We start from the raw sequence: 23,737 nt of genomic DNA, 5'->3' as shown, positions 1-23,737 counted from the left end.
CAAAAAAGAATCCCAAAACCTCCCCCCCTCAAAAAAAACCAAAAAACAAAAGAGAAAAGAGAAAAGTACAAAGCTCTGTACTTGTGTTCATTCTTGATAGCTAGGTTTAATGGAGACTTGCATCTTTCTGTAAGTTTTTTCATATCCAGGTGACTAGATGATGCTAGATTTTTTCCCCCTCTTCAGTCTTTAAATATTTTCCTTCTTTCCCTATCAATTCAAAGACTGAAATTGAACTGAAAAAATGCTTATTTCTTTGCTACACCTGATGTTGAATAAGATTCCAGTGACTTGCCTGGTTCAGGATTCTAAGCCACAGCATTATCAGATCCAGTCTATTGTTCCATTTAAAAATAAATGGTATATATGAAATATTTTTTCTATTGATTAATTTGGTTTTTATAATTTTTAGTTCAAAAATTCAGAGTAGTATCTGAATTCCAATACTACACATTCAAGAAATTGCTTTCTTACTGTCTTTATTAGCTGCTTAGTGAAAAAAAATTGCAAAGTAAATTGTAGAGTTGTAAAAAGCAATGCAAATAGTTTTTAATTACGGAAGTGCTCATAGTACTTAAAAAATAATAAACTTGAGAAATAATTTGGTGCATTTTAAAATGGAAGGAATTTTTGCTGCATCGCCATATGATTCAGGTGTCCTACACAAGGCCGACTCAGCAGATTTTGCTGATGGGAAAGGAGAAGAAAAGGGACAGAATTGTTGTAGCCATGTATGTGAAGTTATTAAGTATTGCTTCAATGTGATTTTTCTGCAGAAAACAGTGACTAGAAAGTTGATATGTACACATTTTCCCTACCCAGAGCTCCCCAAATCCTTTTGTGTAAGAAAGCCTGCAGTATCTTCTGTTTCAGGACTTCTGGCAAAGTATTTTATTACAATCTACACTTAAATAGAATAGCTGTTGTAACTGCATTCTTGGCTTCTCTTTAATTACTGTATAAGTGCTGATAGCATGCATACTTTTTCTAAAGAGTTTATGGAATAAATACAATACTTAATGAGGTTAAAAGAAATCTGTCTCTGCATTTGAGTAGGCATTAAATCCTGCTGTAACATGCTGGACAAGGACAATACAGTGTTTGTTTTGTAACTTCAGTGCATCCAGAATCCATAATGAACACAGCTGTAGTTTCTGGTCAGTGCAAGACCAGAATGTCTTATTGTGACATCCCACAGTCACTTACCATGGTGTGGACCCAGATCTAGTATGAACTGGATACTAGGAAGTGGGAAAAGGTTTTCCTGCCTAAGAAAATTATAGGTATCACTTAAGGGCTATACCTTCTGTTTGTAGTCTATGGTTAATGGCAAAACTTCACCTTTTTATAGCAACATATGAGGAAGGAAGGAGTAGAGTAAAAAAAAATTCTATAAAATGTGTAAGAAATAGAAATATATCATCATGAAAGAATGATACAAAAGAAATCAAGAAAGACATGATGATATATGTCTATGTTAAACGACTTGAGGAGAAATTATATACATAGGCCCAGCTGTGACAAGCAAGTTTATACTCTGCTAATTAATTGCAAACATCATAATTACTTTTGGAAGTGAAAACTACTGGTGAAAAGAGTCAAATTAGCATGTTTATGAGTTTCAGCACAATTATATAGCATTACAGAGAAAATGAGTGCTTTCATAATCATTCAGTGGTAATTTAATACTATTTCTTTTCCTTCCTGTCCAACAGGTACTCTGTGTCTGCATGTTAACAACAATCCTAGGATGTATATTTGGCCTGAAGCCTAGCTGTTCAAAAGATGGTAAATAGTATGTCTTTTATATAGTAATATTACTAAAAACTTCCTTTTTTTTTCTTTTTGTGAATTAGTTTTCATACTATTAGAATGCTACCCTTCTTGCTGCAGCAGGAGGATTGCATGCATTGCTTGAAATAGTATCAGTAAGAATGGAATAAAAATACCAGAAAATAAACCTCAGGTGTATTCAATAATTGTGTGTACTCACTTGAGAGGTAAAGTGATCCTGGTACTCAGTGTCTGATCTGGCAGCTTCCATGTATCCCGCCTGTCACTGTGGTGAATGGCTGGCTTTTTTCAGTTCACCATTAAAAAAACCAAAATGAAACAACAAAACACGACAACTTCTATTTCATGTTGTCCTAGAACATTTGTTTTTCATCTTTTCCAGTTGATTATGTAGAAAAAAAAAAAAGTTATTTTTTTTACTGGCTAGAATTGTAGCCTCAAAACATTCCTGGTGGAATTCCTATGTCTGTTTTCTGTTCTGAAAAATATGTGTTTTTTTCAATGGTGAAGTTTCTTCAGGTAGAAGGTTATGAAAGATTTTTTTTAAAAGAGATTAGGCTTATTTTGAGAACAAATATGAAGAGTAATTTATTTCAAAGCTGAACATAAAATGATTTTCAACAGAAGTTCAGTTTATAAAATTTCTGTTACAATATATATAGGTTTCTTTTCATTTTACTACAGCTCTGCAGTATTTTTTCATTAATACCTCATTTTCCTAATATCACACACTTCAAGATTCTTCAGAAGAGGAGCCATATTAGGGAGGATTTCCTTCACTTTCTTCTGCTTCTGGTGATTGCTCAGTGTGACCAAATCAAATTCTTAAGTTTTGTTAGGTTTGTTAATCCTTCACATCACCAGTTTCTGGTTGGATGGTGGTGGTGTTTTTTTTTTTTTGTTTGTTTGTTTTCTGTTTTGTTTTGTTTTGTTTTGTTTTTAATGATGATTCCCCTGGTCTCAGCAACCTCAATGTAGTGGAAGAATGCTTTGTCTTTTTTTTTTTCATATTGAACAAAAAATAATCAGTAAGCAGTATACTCAAGTTTATATCTCTTGTGTCTGCTTTGGAACAGTCATCCTTACGTCTTGAGGTCTTACATATTCTGAGGGACTGTACTCACATCTTCCTGTGACACAAAAAGGCAAAGATAGTTACATCTAGGTTTTATTTCATTGGTTTCTGCCAATACTGAAACACTATGTTCTTGCTAAAATTGAACTGAACTGTTTGATCAATACGATGAAAAATTATTTTTGTTCGGCAAGAGGAAATAAGCATTTGGTTAGATCAGGACTTTCCTTTTCCTGTCATTGTTTTTGCAGCCATCCTGTACACTGTGGAATCACCAGCTGTGTCATTTCACACGCTGGGTGTATTAGTTACTTTTGCATGTTGACTGCTTTGGGCTCAGCCATTGATATTTAACACTATCCAATATTACAGTGAAAACCTGCAAAGGCCGTTGCTTTGAAAGGACCTTTGGAAGCTGCCGTTGTGATAAAGATTGTGTCAAGCTTGGAAACTGCTGCTTAGATTACCAGGAAACATGTATACAACCAGGTAAGGATGGAAGAAACTGAGGGAGCAATCTCTTTTGTGCTTTGACAGGGTCCAGCTCAGCATGTAAGAGTGCAGCTGTGGTCAGGGCTTATTTCAGATGGGCTGTGAGTGCAAAGTGGGGCTACTGAGAAGCAGAGGGGTTCTGATGCCACTTTTCTCTTTTTATGCTGTGTTGCATTCCTGGATGGAGTTACAGTGATAATGCTGGTACTGGATACTCCCGTGGAAACATCAGAGCTCTGGTACAGCTGCTGTTTCACACAAACAAAGGCTGTATTTCACCCAGCTGGACTACTTAGGAGCTGACAAAGCCAGTAGGCTGGCTTTCCCATAGCTCTCCTGTGAGAAGAGAGGCTGCAACAGACTGTGCAGCTGCCCTCCCCCTTGGAAGGAGAAGGAACAATGGCAACTCGAGGTCTTAGCCAGCTTTTTGTTTGCTGGTGGTGAGACAACAGTGACCCGCATTGTCCCTGGCATCAGCGAGTACTCCTACGTTCTTGGGCAAGCCTGGAATAGAAGTGCATTCTGCATATTGCATTTGTCAGCGCCTGAGTGAAAAAGGAGGAGGACAGAGCAGCTCTGTGAAAGCTGCCATCTCTCCTTACCCAGCTGCTCAGGTCCTCAGCCTTGCTACTCCCCAGCCTGAGTGTGAAGCAAGGGTCATGAACATGATTCAAGGCAGCATGACAAAACAGATTGCACTGGTGAAGGATTGCGAAATGAGAAGCAGCTGCCATGATTTGCCAGAAGGCAAAGGTCAAATAGACAACGTGTGAAAAACACCTTAGAGAAATTTTACAGGGAAAGATGTGTGTGTAGAACAACAAGGACAGCACTTGACTGTTTTCTCTACTTTGGTTTTTGCCTTTATGCTTCAAAAGCAGCATTCCTTTCAAATATTTTTTTTCTTATTATTCCTCTTTATATACATTTGATTCATTTCTCAATGAGACCGCACCAATACATTTAAAATTCCAATGTGGACTTTGAAAACCAAATAATTAAACTGAGCTCAAATCCTTGCTTCAATTGACTGCTATTGAAAGGTCAAGTTACACATATATAGTTGATATACCCAGGTATATAGTCACATGGGTTTTACTCTGTTTTATTATATCACTCTCTCTTTCTATAAAGGTTTTTTAAAAACAAGCTGGAGAGTCTGTCTTATTACTAGAATTATGAATGAATTCATTGGTGCTGTGTTTTTTTTTTTTTTTAATTAGCCCTAACAGTGGAGAATTAAATTCTAATTTCCCAATAGTATCATGTAATTAGAACCATAATAGATTTTTTTCTCTCTCATGGCAGTAAAGATCTATTTGATACTAGTGGAATTATTGAAGTACAGTAACCGAAAATGAGATTCACTTCCTGACAATGCTTTTAGGGATTTCTAATTGCTAGTAATGTATGGAAATCCTTGAGTATCTTCTGCTCAAACATTTAGATTTGGCTTCCATGTCTCTGTTAAGATCTTCACTTAAGTATTCACTCTTAAGTATTCACTCTTAAGTATTCACTTAGCATTCACTCAGCTGGTAAATTCACTGGTTTTTATCCTCACTGAATGTAAGGGACTTATTTATGTTTATGACTGCTAACAAATCTTAGAATCACAGAATATGCCGAGTTGGAAGGGACCCATCAGGATAATGAAGTCCAGCTCCTGGCCCTGCACAGAATCATGCTAAGAGTCACATCCTGTGCCTGAGAGCATTATCCAAATGCTTTTTGAATTCTGTGAGGCTTGGTGCTGTGACTACTTCCCTGAGGAGCTTTTTCCAGTTCCCATCCACCATCTAGGTGAAAAATCTTTCCTGATACTTAACCTAAAGCTCATCTGACTCAACTTCATGCTCTTTCCTTGAGCCCTGCCACTGGTCATTAGAGCTTGGTACCTCTGTTTCCCCTTATGGGAATGTTGAAGACTATAATGGAGCTTTTCCTCAGTCTCGTCTCCCGGCTGGACAAACCAAGTGACCTCAGCTGCTCCTGTTAAGGTTTCCCCTCCAGACCCTTCACCATCCTCATGGCCCTCCTTTGGGCACTCTCTAATAGTTTAATGCTTTTCTTATATTGTGGCACCCAGAACTGCCCCCAGCACTTGATGTGAGCCCACCCCATGCAGAGCAGAGCAGGACAAGCTGTTCCCTTGCTCAGCTGGTGATGCTGTGCCTGATGCCCCCCAGGACACAGGCCCTCCTGACTATCAGGGCACTGCTAATTCATATTCAACCAGGACATCCAGGTCTTCAAAAGATACAATGTACTGGAATATGCCAGTCAGAGAAACCAACATTGTTCTTTAATAAGATCAGCAGTGGAGCTGAAGTGTGAGCTTATGTATAGAATCTTAAATAGTGGCAGTGATGCCTATGCCTAAGAGGTGCTGAAAGAGGCTGGACTGTCTGATGATGACTGGTAAAATCCACTGTGACTTCAAATACAATAAATCAATAAATTAATGCTGCTCAGTGTTTTCTAGGCATTCCAAATTCAGACTATTTTTTTTTCTGGAGGAATTTTTGGGAACTTTTTTATAGTATGAGTGTACCAAATTAAACCCATATAAATTACCATATATCAGGAGATCTGTAAAATGGATTCTTTCTGATATGTGGTATTTATACCCATATGCTGCATAATTGTATTCAGATGACTATGTTCGTGGCTATTTAGTCCTGGGTGTTTCTATTTCCTGAAGTGCCAAAGTTTGCAATAATATGCGTGTATGAGATAACTCATTATCTCTATTACATCTGTGGACTATTTCTCAGTGAGTAGAGATTTGAGACTGAACTTAACACTTGCTTTATTAGTTCTGTACTTACAGTAGTATTAATCATTATGTTCTCCTTCTCTGTCACCTGTTTTTTAGCCCACATATGGACCTGCAATAAATTCAGGTGTGGAGAAAAGAGGCGACTAGAATATCGTTGTTCCTGTTCAGATGATTGTGTGGAAAACAACGATTGCTGTGTTAATTATCAAGCTGTTTGTAAAGGTAAATATTATCAACAAATTACTATCCTCTTTCATATGTATCCATATTTGTATGTATATATTTCATATGTACTCATAAAAGGAGCAAGAACATAATATGACTTTAAAAGCATCTGGTAACATGAAAAAAACCTTGCATCTATCAGTAAGAATGTACTATCTTAAAAAATGAATTGCACTCATTTGTTTTAAGGAGAGGCAAGCTGGGTTGAAGAAGAGTGTGAGAACATTACTGAACCTCAGTGTCCGAAAGGGTGAGGAAATTTTATATTTGCATAGCTTTGCTCTTTGCTTGCGTTTCATTTTTGAGATTGTTTTCCCTGCTGTACCTTCCTGGGACCTGCTTGCCTTTTACACACACAGAGAAAGCAGCTGCCAGACAGAGATGAACACCTGTTCAGCCAGCATTTGGTGGTGCTTACCAAATGCATCAGGTTGCTCTATCTCAGCACTTGCTTGGCTTGCAAGATATGCCTATTCCTCAGCCCTGGTGTTTCTCCCAGATGTGTGTGGCCTGGGCAACTCAGCCTGGTTGCCAGTCATATTATTGACCTACATGTGCTACAATACTCACCATTCCAAATATTTTGGGACCCATCCAGCAATCTTAGACTCCTGTCTCCCTCCCTTGTCTCTTTAAAAGACCTTTCCAATACCTTGCACTTTCCAGCCTCAGGACTGCAAATTGTGGGCAGATGTGTGTTCCAGCTCCACTAGGAGTGGGACAACACTATTTGCAAGCTGTCTGAATTACTTTCTTTAAAAGGTGTAAAGTGCCATGGGATCCTTGTATTCTCTGGCTCAGCTCCACATTGGGCCTACTCCTGCAAGTTATGTATACAGTGTGTGAGGAATGACTCATGTGGTTTATGGCATCAGCACTCAGGCTTGAATAGTACAGCAAAGCTCCCAGCCAGGAGAAAAAGCTTGTATTACTTGAACTGTTTTTGCTGTGGGATCTTCTAAATAAGTTTACAGTTAAAGTTGGCTATAAACTATGATTGTATGTCTAAGCTGTCAATAGAAGTGACTTAAATTCTAGATTGATTTATGTTCCAGTAGTAAATACTTGCTAGACATATTATGGGACTTGTTATGCGACACCTATATTCTTGTCTGATAAGTATAAAAAAATACATACATACTTTATTTTCATTTTGACATTATAGTCCAATGGGATATTTCTAGTAAAGTAAAACCATTTTATTTTGTTCTTATGTCATTACTTTTTTGACTTAAGATATTTAAATCATGCTATATTTATTCATTGGAGTTATAATACTGTCAAACAAAATACAAAATATTTAAAATATTTTGTATTGAAATATTTAAAATATTTCATACCAGTTGAGTACTCTGATTCAGAGGACTAACTGTTGCTGACATACCAGAACCTTCATCAGGACAGAAACTGTAGCTTCTGTCCAGCTTGTAGTCCAAGTTCCCAGTAATAATCTATGTAGGAAGGTGATAGCCTGCTGGTTCATGAAGTTTTTGTTGTTGAATTTTGTTCTGAGTTCAAGAGCCATTTGGGACTTCTTGCTTGCAACTGAGTCTAGAATGATGATTTCTCTGACACAGGGTTAGGAAGTGTTGCCCCCAAGAGGTTGGTAGACAAAGAAGAGTCTTGTGCAGATCCACACTCAAAAGTTACTGACGCAAATGCCGTAGGGCAACTCCTGTTGGTTAACTTGTTTTTAGGGTTTTTTGTTTGTTTTTTTCTGTTCAGCTCATGAAAGGGATACATAGTTCCTCCTCTAAAATTGTTTTAATCCTGGTAAACCCCAAAATGTTGCAATAAAACCCAGCCCAGGAAAGGGTGATGTGTGGTCAAAGTTGAATCAAACAGTGTTGACTAAAGGTTCATCTTGGACTATTAGCGCACAAGCCTCTCCCAAAAGTAACAACTCTGTAAACAATCCACTTCTTCCTATGCTGTGTGGTAGGCAGGATTGCAGGTGAATTTAATTGCAGTGCTCATTTTGAGACTTCAGGATATCAATTCTGATTCTGTGCATATTAATACAGTGTATTTTGTGGGTTCAGATTGCTTTTTTTATTCTGTTTTAGTTTTAGTTGGGTTTTAGCTGTTCGTGTGGTGCAGAATAGACAAAAGATGACACAGCATTCAATGAGCTGCTTTATCTGAGAAATCCCACAGATTTCAGTGAGATCAACTGCTTACTGATTTCACTGATCGACTACTTAAAATTAAGTGCACAACTAAGTCTTTCCAGAACTGGGTTCTATATTGTTTAATAGGATTATAAAGTTAATAGGCTGTAAGTTCTCAGGAGTGATCTAGTCATTCCCACTGTTCTAGTAGTGAAATAATACTCAAACAATTCAAACCTACTTAAGCAGTTTATGCTAGTACTTACGTAGATGGCTTTACTGATGACTTTTTGCTGTCTTTTTGTCCTCATGTCTTTTTCTGTACTTCAGGTCTATCACTATTTGTCCTATCTTCATTAAGCTGTAAGAGCATCTGATTACTGTCCTCTTTGCTGATCTCTCTTTATATCTGGAGATTGCTCTTAGGCCTGCTGTTGAGGCTTTCTGTACATTTAGTGGAAAAGAAAGTTTTCCTTCCTGTGCTTTATGGCTGTATATGAGCAGTATGAATGTACGTGGGATAAGAAATCGTCTATGTATTATATTAGGCTTTTCAAGGGAGCTTTCTTTTCCTTCCTAGTTTGTTTTCTTTCTTTTAATTATGGTCTATCCTGCCTGCAGTGAGGGAGGTCAGCTTGGCAATGTGTTCCATGGTTCTGGCCTCTTGATCATCTAGACTTATGAACCTGCTAGACCACGGCAAGCCTGTGTTGCCTGCATAATGCCTCCATAGAACCCAGTTTATAGGAGGGGATAATTGCTACTGCATTTCCTTCAGTTTGGAATCAGGATGTGACTGTGGCATACCTATTTGTCCAAGAGCTGTGAAACACGCTTGTTTTACTGTTTGGATACAGCCAGCATGAATCACAACAGGACCAAAACTTGAGCCTCCCAAGCTTGCTTGCTCATGACAGCCCATTCATTAAGTAGCTAGTGCAGTCTTGGCTACTGACAGGAAAAATGTGTGGAAGTGGCTGATATACCTCAGAATGGAGCTTGGGTCAGTTTGTCCGGGGATTTTACTGGAGCTGTTCCAAAGAGAATGCAGTTTAACATGGTCTGTCATGCTTTGCTTCCCTGAACACTAGGGCAGTTCACTAAATAGATGAGTTTTGGCATGTGTAGAGTATACAAGACGTGAAATGGGCAATTGCCCTCATTGTGGCAATGGCGTATTTTGCCAAGTTTAATTTTACATGTGCAAAGGGGTCAGTAGCTAGATTTGCAGACAACCAAAACATGTATTTAACAGTTGGTTTACTTGTAAATGCCAAACCAGAAACAGTTGCGTAAAGTCCCTTTCTAAGTGCTTGTTTTAAATTTGGTGGGGTTTTCTGGTTTTGGTTTGTTTTTTTTTTTTTAAGTTAGACTAGTTGGTAGGTAATATTGAACAGCGTTTACCTCAAAGTTCACATTTTATTGCACAGAACTTTGCAGTGAATATTTTTAGACCTCTGCACTGAAGTGAATAAATTCATTGAGAAGGGACATGGAGAAGGTATTTGCAAAACTTGTAGAGATCAGAATCTGTGGTGCAAAAAATTACTTGTAATATGGGCAAAGGTAGTGCATAAAGTGAATTTCTTGTTCCCACCTGTGCCATATAAATTAAAAAGTAGGCTACAAACATTCATCTTAGAAATGCAGCTAAAGGTTTTATTCTGTGGGGTATAGGGTAGGCTATGTAATAATTCTGATTAGTTACATCCTTTTGGCTGAACTGTTGTCCAAATTGTTGATTAAAATTTTTTTAGGATGGACATGTTTTGATTGCCTGACTATTCCTTAGTTTAATATAGTTACATTTGTTTAATTGACACACAGCTTATAAATGTTTCATTTGCAACTGACTTCAGATTTTTTTTGTGGGATACATCACTAAAGAAATTGTCAACACTTTATAAATAATATTTGTCTTCTAGCCTCACTCTTTTATTTTTGGAAACTAAAGTATAACAAAGTTAAAAAAGGTAAACATAAAAAGGAAAAATGAGCTGGCAATAAACCAATATTTTAATACTATAAATATTAAACTGTTTTATGACAGTCCATATTTTTAATAGTTATTGCTGCACAGCAGTGTTTTGTTTTTTTTTAAGTCTCACGTGCCCTCATGTCTATAGGTCAAACACAGGATATGTTTTCTTCAAGAATGAAGTTACTGATATTATAGAAGTTACTATTCATGTCTGTGATGCAATGTTTTAAGTGCTTACAGTTGGAGAGAAATTGTTTGAACAGGACTGAATCTGGGAACAAGTCAAGACTAGAAAACATAGGTCCTGTGGAGACTGGAAAGGGAGATTTTGTTTTTATTGGTTCCAGTGAAATCAGTATCTGAATTTATCTGTCAAGTTCCTGGCAGAAATGCTGTTACAGTGTTTCCAGTCTCAGGGCCACATTTTTGAGTTTGGAGACTGCTAGGACTTCTGGAGCAGTAAGCAAGTTAGTTTTGGTTGTATAATCTTTGTAAAATGAGAGGAAAAGTAAGTGTTTTAGTTGCTGATTTAACATACCCTGTGTATTAAACTTGCTGACAGGTCTGTGCACTGTACATATACATAAAAAAATCCTTTTTTATTAGGCTACAGGTTGTTCAGAAGGAAAGTGAATAAAGGAAAGTTTGGCTTTGCATTGCCTTATTTAATTCCCTGCTCTTTGCTTGGGGTGGGAGGACGGGTTTGGAGGGGCTGAGTGTCGCTTCAGTGGGACTGATTTCATGATAAGGAGTACCAAACCTACCAGATGGATCACTTGAGCATCTTGGCTTGTTCATCTTAAAGGTGTGTTTGAAATCAGACTGTCATGGCTTTCCTGTGCATGCCCTGCTGCAAACCTCAGCCTCTTTGGCCGCAGACTGCTCTGCCAACCTTTGAGCCGAGGGACTGCACAGCTCACCACTGTGCCAGCAAAACTTCTGCTGAGGAGGACTTCCTTGGCCTGGCTTGTAGCCCCATAATGAGCATTCCCACTGTCTGGGGAAACTTTCTTGAAATTGGTGATAGGAAACTGTTTCTCAGAGTCTGTCTTTTAATATTCAATTTCTGTTTGTTCAGATTTACCAAGTCTCCAGTGTTACTGTTTTCATTGGATGGCTTCAGAGCTGAATATTTGCAGACTTGGGGTGGACTTCTACCTGTTATTAGCAAATTACGTGAGTAGTTTCTTTGTCTAAGAACTATTATGACATCTTACCTGAAAAAAATCACAAATGCAGCTTCCCTCACTCTTTAAAATCATCACTCTTCCAAGAACTTTAGGTATTGGAAAGTGGGCGGGCGAGAAAGAGAAGGCTTGAGGAAGGGGCCCTTTAGATTTTCAGTGAAATCTTATGAGTTATAGCGCCTGTTATATTTAGGAGGTGGATTTTTTTTTTTTCTGTCAGATTATTTTATTTATTCAAAATAGAAGTAGATCCTTTTTAGTCTATAGTGTGAATAATCTTATATTTAGGTGGAATGGCTTTGAAAAATGAAGAGCATTTGATTATATTTGGGAAAAGAAGACAGAGAAGGAATAGACTAAGAAGAGATGATATAGAAGGGCTGGTAGAAATGTAATGAATCCAAAAAAGCCTTAATTTAATGAACATTTCCAGAAGAAATATTCCCCAGCTTTTTTAGTGTCTTACTTGATTTGGAGGTGTCTAAATAATTTTAGTTACTTTTCCTGTTTTGGCTGTGGTCTGTAGAGAACTGATGGTATTTCTTGTCTGAAAAATATGCCAGTCTTCTTGACATTCATAAATTACTACCTGGGGTTCCTGGTTTCAGTTTGACTAAAAATAAATCAGTAAAAATACTTGCTTTTTTACACAGTGGTTGTTACAACTTGAAGCATTCCAGAGGATAACAATTCGCAGATGTATTTGAGGTTTTGGGTTCTTTTTAGTTTTGTTCCATGCTAGAATAAAATGAGACATTTGCAAAGTTTTTATTAGATGCAATTATAAAAAATTTAAACTGGAGATTTCTGGGACACTTCTAGGAGAGGCTGGCTAGTACAAATTATTCTAGCTCTGCCTGAGATACAAGATAGAAGTGTCACAAAGCATCTGTAGGGCTTCCAGTCTGTGACACTTACACATGTAAAATTTCTTATTCTTTGGTGTGGATAGACTACAGTGTGACTTCTCTCATTTATTTCTATAATTGTACTTCTCTTTGCACTGAAGCCATGATTAATTCTGACCACTAGGAAATACAAATATATTTGTATTTTCATCGAAGTAATTTCACTTCTCCACAGCTACAAGGTTTTTGATGATCAGAATGTATGTACTTAAAAGATTCTAATGCCAGAATGCCTAATAATACATGTTTTATATCCAACAAAATACATGGCCCAGTGGGAGCAAGTATTAATTATGCATTATACTTGCAGTTCTAGAGTACTCTGGATAATTTTTTGGTAATATGGTAGAAGGGCTTTGCTATACAATATGCTACAGGATCTTCAGTTTTCTTCTCTTTTCCCTTATAGTAACAAATTGGTGAATTGCTCAAATAAACCAAATTTTCTTTAGTAAGACAAAAATATTCTCATTAATGAAACTTGGTGTCACTGAGGTGTATATCCACTCTGAGGGCCTGTGGCTTCAAATCTCTTATGTGCTTTATGTTCTGTGTGTCCAAAAATGGTGGAAGCAGTCATATTGTAAAAATAAACTTCTATATGGGTGAGTAAATACTCCTGCAGGACTTCACTTTTCAGAAAAGGACAATGAAATCTATTCCTCTGTGTAGACAGGTAACAATAGTGATGAATAAATTGCTTGACTATTGCTGTAAAATTGTATGAAATAATTTTGGAGTTCATAGTTGTCCATTTATAGGACTATTCAATTTTCAAAAAGAGTTTAAGAATGACAGCATTTACAAAGCAGTGAACATCTACTCTCATTCAGTAACTACCTGGTTCTGTGTTAAATTAGGACTGTGCTAGATGTCTGGATTTCATCTTTAAAGCATCTGATGACAAGTGCAGAATTCCAATAGATAAAAATATTGCCATTATTTGGTTCTGATATCTCCTTGGAGAAATCTGTGGGAGTAGATGCCTGTAAGACTATCATAATTTCACTTTTACCATGTTTTGTTATACATTTGCTCTCCCTGTTATTTGAAAGGTGGACAATTCAGCATGGAGCTGAGAGATTTTAGTGAAGCCAGGCATAGTCTTGCTGTGCACATGTAGAGTTCAGGGAAGATATTTTCATATACAATTATGCTGTGATATTTTAAGTTTTGGATAAATGATCCTTTTGTCTTAAAACATCTTTAGCTAAGCCAATGAGCCAAAAAGAATAAGAATAACTCTGATGGGAAGTCCTAGCAAAAACCCCCTAGGATTTTTGACAAAACTTTACGTGTATTTTGCTATTAGTTTAAAAAACAAAACAAAACAAAAACAACCTCCCCAGACACCCATACCAAAAAGCTAAGATTTTGTAAAACAGTCTAAACAACAGATTTGGAAGGAGTGAAATGTGCTAGGTATTTTCAGAAATAAAAGAAGATACAAGTGATTATTAGTTACTTACAGAACACAAGTGTGGGAGAGGATGCTGGTGTGACTGGAGAGGATTTATTTTTCTGGCCTGGCTTCTTTTATCTTGATCAGCTCAAATTGATTATTTCAACTGAAATCTAATTGAAACCCCAATCCAATTAGATCAAAGTGCCTTGATACAACACCTATGTTATGAAGCCTTTAATTTCTATTCTACTTATATTATATATAATTACCCAGACTCATAGTGAAGATGAAGCAGTGGTGTTCTTATAGGGTCATTAGTTTTGTTTCTTTAGCATCTTTTGAAGCAGTTTTGCCATTTTTAAAGTTGCCATGAAATATTTTTTTTTTCATTCTGAAAATTGGGACCAACACATTTACTGATGGAAATTTAGAACCCTTAAATAAGGTTTGCCCAGTTGTTTTTCCCTTGCCAATGGCTCTTCATGCTAGCAAATACTGTACACTAATCTCCCTAAAGCCATATGAATTGTATATTGAGATAAAGAAAGCTTTGACATTCATCCTAGAATAAGAGCTTATTTTTTATATTTTAAAAGTCCCACAAACAAGAAAGGAAGACTGCAAATTAAGCAATGATTTGACAGATGGCTTAGATAGCCAGGCACCACTGTGTCAGTAGCCACTTCACCTCTCCTCTGGGAGCACCCAGGGTTAAGTGTCTGGTTGGTCTCAAGCTGCAGACTGCATTTACTGCATACCAAGGCAACTTTGGAGGGTGTGATTTCTTTCATTTTCCTTCTTATCTGGACATGCTTTTCACGAAGTTTGTAAGCTTTGCTCATGTGACCATTGCAGTCAGCCAGTAGGCATATTTTGTGTTAATAGGCTTTTAATCAGCTTGAAAATGAATATGGGAAGAACACTTAAGTATTAAGTCCACAATTTTGAAGAATGAAAACTTCCTGGAAATATATTCTGTTTTTTTAATAGCCATACATTGTCATCAGAGAAGCTTGCAAGATTTTTATTTCAGTAATTTTGATTACTTTCTTTGTTACTTCCTCTAGAGAAATGTGGAACATACACTTCCAGTATGAGACCAGTGTATCCATCAAAAACCTTTCCCAACCATTACTCCATTGTCACAGTAAGAATTCTTGTATATTATATGTGTCCCCTACTGTTCATTATTAAGTTTTCTCCAAGGGAATAGTATATTTTGATGCATTATTAAAATAATTTGATTTCCCTTCAGAATAGGAAAAATTATGTATTCTGTTTATGTAATTTAGGTTAACAGCTATTATATAACAGTGCAGCTAAGTGGCCAGGTCTAGTGTAAATAAATCCAGTCCTTCCAAGAGTAGCTGTGAAAAATCCCATATAGCCAAAAGTTCACATCACTTTACAACTCCTCAGTTGTGTATTTCGACTAAATTGCAGTTTCCTCTCTTGGAGTGGGAGCAGCCTGACTGCTTTAAGTTGCCAGCCTTATTCCACTTCATTAAGGTAGCCTGGCATGATGGAAAGGATGATATGAAATGAGAGGAAAGATTTGAGCATCGTGCTGATAGTGGCTCTGTGCGATGGACTGTGCCTAAGCCTGCACAGAAATGTCACAAAGCTGATCTTGTAAATTCGACACCACTTGCATATAGGAGGAAAAAGAAAAATGGAGGTTTTCAACATAAATGCAAGGTTGGAATCCAGGACATCCTTTTTAGTTTCATCATGCCACAACTAAAGTTCAATAAAATTCTAGGATCTGCACTTTCTTATCTTCCTAGTTTGTCATGACCTTTGATGGGAGCACAAGTTCAGGAATGAGGTGCTTAATTGTGTAACCCTCACAAATCTCCATGACTAAATATGCAACTAAGAGTCATTAATCATGCCCAGCAGCCATGTGAGGTGTACAGTACAGAGCTTTATCTCAACTCCTCATTCTTGTGAAAAGTAGCAAGGTGATGGAGTCTTATCCCTTATAAATGTAAAAAGGAGATAGTCTGATTAAAGACAGAGCACAAAGTCTGCTAAAACTACCCAACACCTCATGCCTGCACTTCTTTGACTACTCATGTAGTGGTTTTCTAGAGCTAGAGCTTTTGCTCATGTGTTGGAGGTCTAGCATAAGTAATTGCTTTATCTTTGGTACTAAAGATACAACAAATGTGTGAACTCTTAACAGTGCCTTTCAGTTTGATCCCAAAGGACAGTGCCTAGTTTTTTTTAAATCTCACAGAGAAGCAAATAAGGCTTGGAAGGTAGGGCTTGGAAGCAGTGAGAGAAGCTGCTGCTAAATTTGGTTCCTGGGCTACTGGTGGAGTAGAAGTCACCAGCAGAGTGGATATATTTGTCTAAAGGACATGTTTGAGTAGCTGGAAGGTTATTTTTCTTTAGTACATTGCAACAAGGCATACTCTCAATTGCAGGGGCTGTATCCTGAATCTCATGGTATAATTGATAACAAGATGTATGACCCCAAAAGAAACGCATCATTCACCCTTAAAAGCAAGGAGAAGTTTAATCCACAGTGGTACCAAGGCCAGCCTGTAAGTATTAATACCCTTCTGAGAATGTACATCACCCTGTTATGTTACTTAATATGGCTTGGATGCATAGTGATGTTGAAAGAGTACAGAGGGTAATTCTAAGTCAGCCAAGAAGTGTTACTCAGCACCACTAGGACTTACCGTACTAGAGCTGCAAAATAACAAATGAAACAAAATGTAACAGCTTTTCTTGAACTTAAACAGAATTCTCCCGAAGGAGAATGCTGACTTAAAATAGCTAATATAGCTACCAGATTTTCATCTGTTTTTAACATGAGTGGGCTTGCATTTAACTTCTGTGAGGAAATCAACAGACCAGTAAGTCTGAGTAATAAGAAGCACTAATAAAGGTTTATGCTCCACTTAAATTACATGTAAGTCAAAGATGTGGTTTTAAAAGAAATTGTCTCAGCTCAATCATATGTCTATGTCAAAATTGATCAGTTTGGCATGAAAATGAAGTGACATGGAAAAATTTGAGTGAGTGCTAGCCTGAAGAATAGCAAGGGACTAGATATAAGTATTTAGGATGTGGGGAAGAATGGGGGGTTTTTGGTTGTTTGTTTTTTGTTGTTGTTGTTAGTTTTGTTTTTGTTTGCTTGTTTTTATTTTTTTTTCCTTGAGGAAAGAACAAACAGGTGTAGAACTTGCAGGCCACTGAGAATAGAGTTAGGCACAAAACATGCAGAAGGCATAAATCTGTAAACCTTGAGAGCAGCAGAAAAGAACTGACCGAAATGCTGTTTCCATATGTCAAGAGTGTGTGGGACATAGGTCCTTGGAATATTGCCACCCCTTCTTTTGTCACTGTTTTTGAGACATTTCCCCTTCCCGGTGTTCAGCCATGGTTCTACCACTGCATTTCTGCCAATGGTTCCTGCCTCTGTCCTGGCTCTCGTGGTGTTGCAGCAGCAGGGCTGCGGGTGCTTGCCACAAGGAATCAGCCTGCAAGGAGTGCCTGGGCTGCAGGAGCGATGACAGGCAGGCTGGGCTGGAGTGCTCCATGAAACATTGGTTCTGCTCTCGCTGCAGGGTGTGGAGTTGGTGAGGGGGCCGTGGGCCTGGCAGGCTCTCGGCTGATTCTCAGCGCTAATGATGGTGAATGTTCTCCGGCAGATTTGGCTCACGGCCATGTACCAAGGGCTGAAAGCAGGGACCTTCTTCTGGCCTGGGTCTGATGTAGCAGTGAATGGAACCTTTCCAAACCTGTATGAAATATACAATGGGTATGTAAACGCCTGTGCCTCAGGAATATTTGACTTTAACGATTGCAGTGGGACGGATGCCAGAGAAAGCATAATTTTTTTCCCTACTTTTCTAAAGAACTTTGTACAATGGGGCAAAAAGGCTAGGATCCAATTAATTTTTTTTCAGTATAATGTAAAGCCTTTGTTTAATTATATTTTCATTCCTCAAGAAATGTTTTAATGGTAAGATGTGTAAAAATCAGCTTTAAGCATAACGAGCTTTGAAGCTCTAGTGCTTTACTCTTTCTGTTTATATAAACCTTTTGTGGCTGGGGTAGAATATTTCAATCCTAACATCTCATGAGTGAATGGATCAGGCCTTGATGTGATATTGTCCATGGAAACTAAAGTTTTACTGTTGACTGTGGTAAACTGCTCCAATTTAAAATTATTTTCATTGCAAATTTTGAAAATATTAAGGCACTCACATTTTAGTCAGTGATTGCTCTTCACTGAAATTAAATATTTTCTGCTTAATGAAAGTGTTTATCACAATTTTTTTAATAATCTCAAATGCTGCCCAAGAAACCAGGCTTCTCATTTCTATCTTAGGATAATTTTCTCTTCTTACACCCTTCATACAGCATGGAATTTTCAATTCTGGATTTGCTACCACTATTTTCTTCCCTAGGAACTGATGATGCACTGTTACTTTAACTTGTGTTAAACACTGTAGTTACTGTGTTGATGCCTAGTGTTGTTAAAGGTCAGTGTGCTTATTGTTGGTCTACTTCTGTAATTGATAACAGACATCTACTTTGTATCATATATGAGAAACTTTTATTCAACCTATTTAAATTTAAAATACCCAACCCCACTCCTAAACCAGGACTTTTTCAAAATATAATACAGGAATAAATGCCTGCAAGTAGCTTTGCACCTTGAGGCCAATTATTTGCTTTGTATAATAAGCATAAGCACCACTGGGATCATTATTCTAATCATATTGTGAACAATATTCAAGGGAGATTCGGATTAGGCCAAAAACTCCTGTAGAGTCAGGCAATTAGCACAGACAAATTTGTATACTACTAAAAAGCCTGTAATGATTTCTTTTTTCTGCTAATATACAGTGATTTCTTGGTAATGTATGGCTAAAAGATTTAGCTCTTTAGAAACACATGGTTGTATTATTTTGATACAGCTCAATCCCCTTTGAAGAAAGAGTGGTGACTGTCCTTCGCTGGCTGCAGCTACCTGAAGATGAAAGGTAGGTACACATTTGTCAGTGTGAGCTCCTGTTTGAGTGGTATTGCAATGTAGTACTTTGTAAACACAATTCCTGTTTTAAACAATGTCTTAGGCTTTATTCTAACAATGTTGAAATGTTATTTAGTGCAAACATGTTTCTATGACTGAAAACTTTTTAAATTCAGTTGCATGTCTCAGTTTAATGTATTTGTCCTCTGAATGACAGCATTGTTTCCAATATGTGATCTCCACTGTTGAAATATAATCTCTTCAAACTGTCTCAACATGTATGTAAAATATTACATTTTTGGTACTGTTTGATATAGACCACACTTTTACACTCTGTATTTAGAAGAACCAGATTCCTCGGGCCATAAGTTTGGACCAGTAAGCAGTGGAGTAAGTAGTTTTGTAGTTTCTTTTTTTTTTTTTTTTTTTTTTGTTTGTTTGATGCTTTGCTCTATTGCTCTAACTCTCTAAGTTCCATAATTCATGTTAGGTTAACTGAGATCATCTGAAGTATGCTTTTTAGGAAAAAAAAAAAAGTGAATAGACAGTCCATCCATGATTAACATTGATATAAAGCTTATAATACCCTACATAGTAAGCCTAATTTTTATTTTCTTTATTTCAATAACTTTTAAATTTACCAGTGTGTTTGGGTATGTCTTGTATGTTCTTTTATCTGCTCCTACTTACTAGTGGTTCATGTTGATTTTTAGCAGGGGAGAGGAATGGGAACAGAAAATTTGTATCATTTTAATTTAGCAACAACAGAGGTTTGCGTAACAATATCCAAGTTGTGGTGGTTAAGTATTCATGTTACAATTGTCATTCTTTTCCCCCAGTCTCTGTGCTAAAGTTAGGTGGATTTTTGGCTTTATTTCCCTGCAGTTATAATTTAGGCCTTCTCAGAATGAGACAGATAGAAGGAACATTGGCCTCATCACAGTCTGTGATTTATTACATAAGAAGTCTTTGAGACTCCTATTGTCTTAAAAAGTACCAAATAGCTTTGCGTTTTAAAATACCAAAGTGAAAAATTCAAAGCAAAAAGTTCTTGGAAATTCAGGATCTTTGTAAAATTCTCCCATCTTTAACAGTCAGGTAGTTTAGGCATCCTAAGTAGGTATTTAGCTTCAGTGGTGACAAGAATAAAAGGGCTCTTGCCTTTTCAGCTGTGAGTAGTTGCTATTCATGTAAAGAAGTAGCAGACATAATTGTAACTGCAGTATAGGGAACTTGATTAAATTGGTTATCTTTTTCTTTAATGAGTGGAACTGAAGTTCTGTATGCCTGGAATGCTCTGGTGAGAAAGACTCTGCAGATTTGCATATAGTCTCTGCAGGAGCACCTCTTCTTTGTTGATACAAAGCAGGACAGCTTGTACTAGCAGTTCAGTGAGGTGACAGAATTACTTCATTGGAAAATACTTTTTTTGACCTAGCAAATATTCAAAAGTAGCTCCAGTGCTCTACCTCTGCAAGAGAGCTAGGGCCCCAGACCCCTGATGACAAGCAGTGCTAGACATTGTTTGGCTTTTTCAGTTACTTTAAAGTAGTTTGACTGGATATTAGTCTCAGAGCACAATTTCAATGACTGTTTTCTCCAATTCCCAACAGGAATTTTGTGGAAGGGTATGCAGGCTTGACTTCCTCTGTTCTATCCAGCACAGCAGTATCTACATCCTTTGTCATTTCCAGCTGTCCTTGGTTGTGCCCAAGCACAATGCAACAAGCATACTCAATTTCATACTTTAAAACCACCATCACTGGTTATAATCTGTGAGATTTTTTTTGTTTGATGCTTTTTTTTGATTTTTTTTTTCCTTTTGTTAAAAGCAGCTGCAACTGAAATAACACATAAAAATGAGTAGCCGTGTCATGGTGCAGTATGCAGAAAAAAAATTGGGCTAAGTGCTGTATAGTGTAGATATAGCAAATCTTCTGTAGGTGGAGGTAACTTGGAACAGTGTAGGTGATATGCAGTCTGCAGGCTCTCATTTTTATTTAGACATATTTAACACTGTTTGTAACACTTACTTTGCATTTCTGTTTTTGTCCTGCAGGTCATCATGGCATTACAGAGAGTGGACAAAATAGTAGGGATGCTGATGGATGGTCTAAAGCAAATGAACTTGCATAAATGCCTGAACATTATTTTTATATCAGATCATGGTAAATTTGATTTTATAAAATATGTCAGAACTTTAAAGACCTATATAAAATAATATTCTGAATTTATACTTTTATGTTTCTGGCAAGGTTAACAAAGCAAGTAATACCTATAAAATATGTTTCATATTATCAAGATGATATGAAAGATAATCACTGTGAGAGATAGTCAGACTATTTTATGAGGGGTAAAGAAGTGGAAAACAAGAGAGGAATTAAATAATTTTCATATTTTATTTCTTATTCCTTTTGTGACTATTACCAGATGATAAAAGAAGTAGAATAAAAAATGTGAACTGTAAAAAAATATATTTAATTTTCTTCTATCTTTTATCTACACTTCACAGCAACAGTTTACAATCTGCTGAGGAACTAAAATACAAAGCATAGCTTCCTTTCCATTATCAGTTCCCTTATATGTTTTTTGAAGGCTGTGAATATGAAACTTGGATTTATTTTTCTAGCTTTTCTGTATATCTGGAATTATTTCTGTAAGTTATGTATTTAAGTAGTTTTTTCTACTTCTTTTCTTGACAAATGAACTATAAACAGACTTTCATGCAGCACAAAATTGACTTGCAAAACTCATTGCCACAGGGAATGATGCAAGCCAGGCTTATAAAAATTATGACATTAATGGAGGGTAAACCTGAGGGGAATTATGTGAAGTAGGAGTTTAAATGCAATAAACTCCTGGGAGAAAGACCAGTCGATAATTTTGTGCTTATTGGTTATTTCTTTAGATATGTACTGAACATTATTAGGTCAGATACTGGGCTGAATTAATATTTGGTCTGACCATTACTACTGTTCTTAGGCTGTTAAGAGTTCTTTTCCCTTTAAAGAAGAAAGTTTGTCTATTTATGAAACTGGAGAGTCTGTCTCAATGCAGAATTGGCTGATAGTGTTTATCTGTGCTTGGGTTTTTATCTTCTATACATGAGTATTGTGGTCTTCTTGGGTCAGATGCTTTGGGATTGCTGATAAAAAGACCAGAGAAATTACATTTCTGACTTCTACTACTAAAGTTACATGTCTCCTTAGCAAGGTGACTCTACACTAATATTCCCACTTTAAAAGAAAATGTATTTCCTTTTACAGGGATGGAAGTAGGGAGCTGCAGAAAAACAGCATATTTGAACAGCTATCTGGACAATGTTCAAGATTTCATACTTGTACCTGGTCCTGCAGCTCGCCTAAGACCAAATAATGTTCCAGATGAGTATTTCTCTTGTATGTAGTTGCTAAACTAACTTTTGTTATTGGGTTAATATGTTTTTGTTCTTTTCAAATACAAACTTATGATCCACATACTGCATTAGTAAACTTGAGTGAATTCTAACTGGGGACAACCTGGACAATGATGAAGAGGAAATACCGAGTATTGTGTGCACTTGTGTTTTTAAAGAGCATTTGCAGACTTCCGAGTCTGAAAGAATATTTGAATCCCACATTCAAATACATAGAAACATGTTATGGGCTGCCTCAGAGTTGCCAACAGCAAATGCCTCCTGCCTTGTGAATGGCATCCCTTCACATAACATCACCTGTGCATAAGACAACCCAAAAATCCTCCCTTCGTGTCTCACCTAATTTCCTAATTTATTAAGTTTGTATAAATTGTTACTATCATTAATATCTTTTTGAGTATTATGTTTCTTATAAAAAACTGGCCTAATGACTTGACAGGAATTGAGTAAACTGCAAGTAAACATTAATAATAAAACTGAGTAAGAATCAATGAATACTTAAAAATTTTATATTCTGATTTGTTAAGCAGTCTTATTTTAGGCAAATATTTAATCCCCAAAATTTTTGGTACTTTTTAATGTTGACTGCAGGACCTTTCTTCATATTTCATAGTATTTTTTGGGTGGGTTGGAATTTTTTTCTGTTGAGATTATTGTTCTCAATGCCCTTTAAAACTTGTACCTCAACCCCAGTAACTTTACTTCACTTCTTGATGCTATTCTAAACTGTTTTAAATGTTTACTTGGAGAACATGGGATTCAAATGCAGTTTCAGGTTCTCCCTGGAGAAGTTCAGGAAGAGAAGTGGCGCATCTCCTCCTTTGAATGTGTGCACTGTTACAATGAAATAGCATAGCTGTCTGTGTAGCACGGTGTGTATCTGTGCAGGAATTATGAATGGTTCTCTTGCTGGGGTAATCCTTTAGGTGCTTGAGTCAAGTATTGGATATCAGAGTCAGGACAGAGGAACTGTGAAATGTAGTGGGCCTGTGTTACACAAAATGTCAAACTACATGATGTAATGGTCCCTTTTAGCTTGAGCCTAAGCATCTGAAGCTTAGCCAGCTGGTGCTTGGCTTTCTATTTGCTAAACAACACTGCTGTCCTGGTAGTTGCATTTGTGTCTTTTCTTTAGAGGCTTGTTAGCAAAGAAAAATTCACCTTGATTAACACAGCATTTAGTTATTTTTTTTCTGAAAACTTGCTCTTCAATTATTTTTCTAACTGTGGCTAATATAGTTTAAATGTAAGTATAGTTAACTTTTTACTAATAAAATTAACTGAAGTTTAACTAATATAGTTTAAATTTAAAGCTGTAAATAAGTAATCAAGCGGAAGAGAGGCTGAACTAAAATTTTATAAA

The 23,737-nt window shown here is 36.8% G+C and overlaps 1 protein-coding gene across 1 annotated transcript in view; it reads left to right on the top strand.

Moving 5' to 3' along the window:
- ENPP1 (ectonucleotide pyrophosphatase/phosphodiesterase 1) overlaps nt 1–23,737 on the top strand; it is a 48,656-nt gene that overhangs the window by 11,100 nt on the left and 13,819 nt on the right. Inside the window, exons 2-13 of the mRNA XM_021540693.2 lie at nt 1,716–1,788; nt 3,242–3,358; nt 6,240–6,365; nt 6,558–6,618; nt 11,539–11,636; nt 15,028–15,107; nt 16,393–16,512; nt 17,629–17,738; nt 18,904–18,969; nt 19,277–19,349; nt 21,019–21,127; nt 22,226–22,357. Coding sequence (XP_021396368.2) covers nt 1,716–1,788; nt 3,242–3,358; nt 6,240–6,365; nt 6,558–6,618; nt 11,539–11,636; nt 15,028–15,107; nt 16,393–16,512; nt 17,629–17,738; nt 18,904–18,969; nt 19,277–19,349; nt 21,019–21,127; nt 22,226–22,357 — 1,165 coding nt within the window. The remainder of the gene's footprint in view (nt 1–1,715; nt 1,789–3,241; nt 3,359–6,239; nt 6,366–6,557; nt 6,619–11,538; nt 11,637–15,027; nt 15,108–16,392; nt 16,513–17,628; nt 17,739–18,903; nt 18,970–19,276; nt 19,350–21,018; nt 21,128–22,225; nt 22,358–23,737) is intronic.

This window comes from Lonchura striata, chromosome 3 (assembly GCF_046129695.1).
Source record: "Lonchura striata isolate bLonStr1 chromosome 3, bLonStr1.mat, whole genome shotgun sequence".
NCBI classification, from domain to species: domain Eukaryota; kingdom Metazoa; phylum Chordata; class Aves; order Passeriformes; family Estrildidae; genus Lonchura; species Lonchura striata.
Note: the sequence above shows the minus strand (reverse complement) of the source record. Positions and strands in the feature narration are given on the sequence as shown.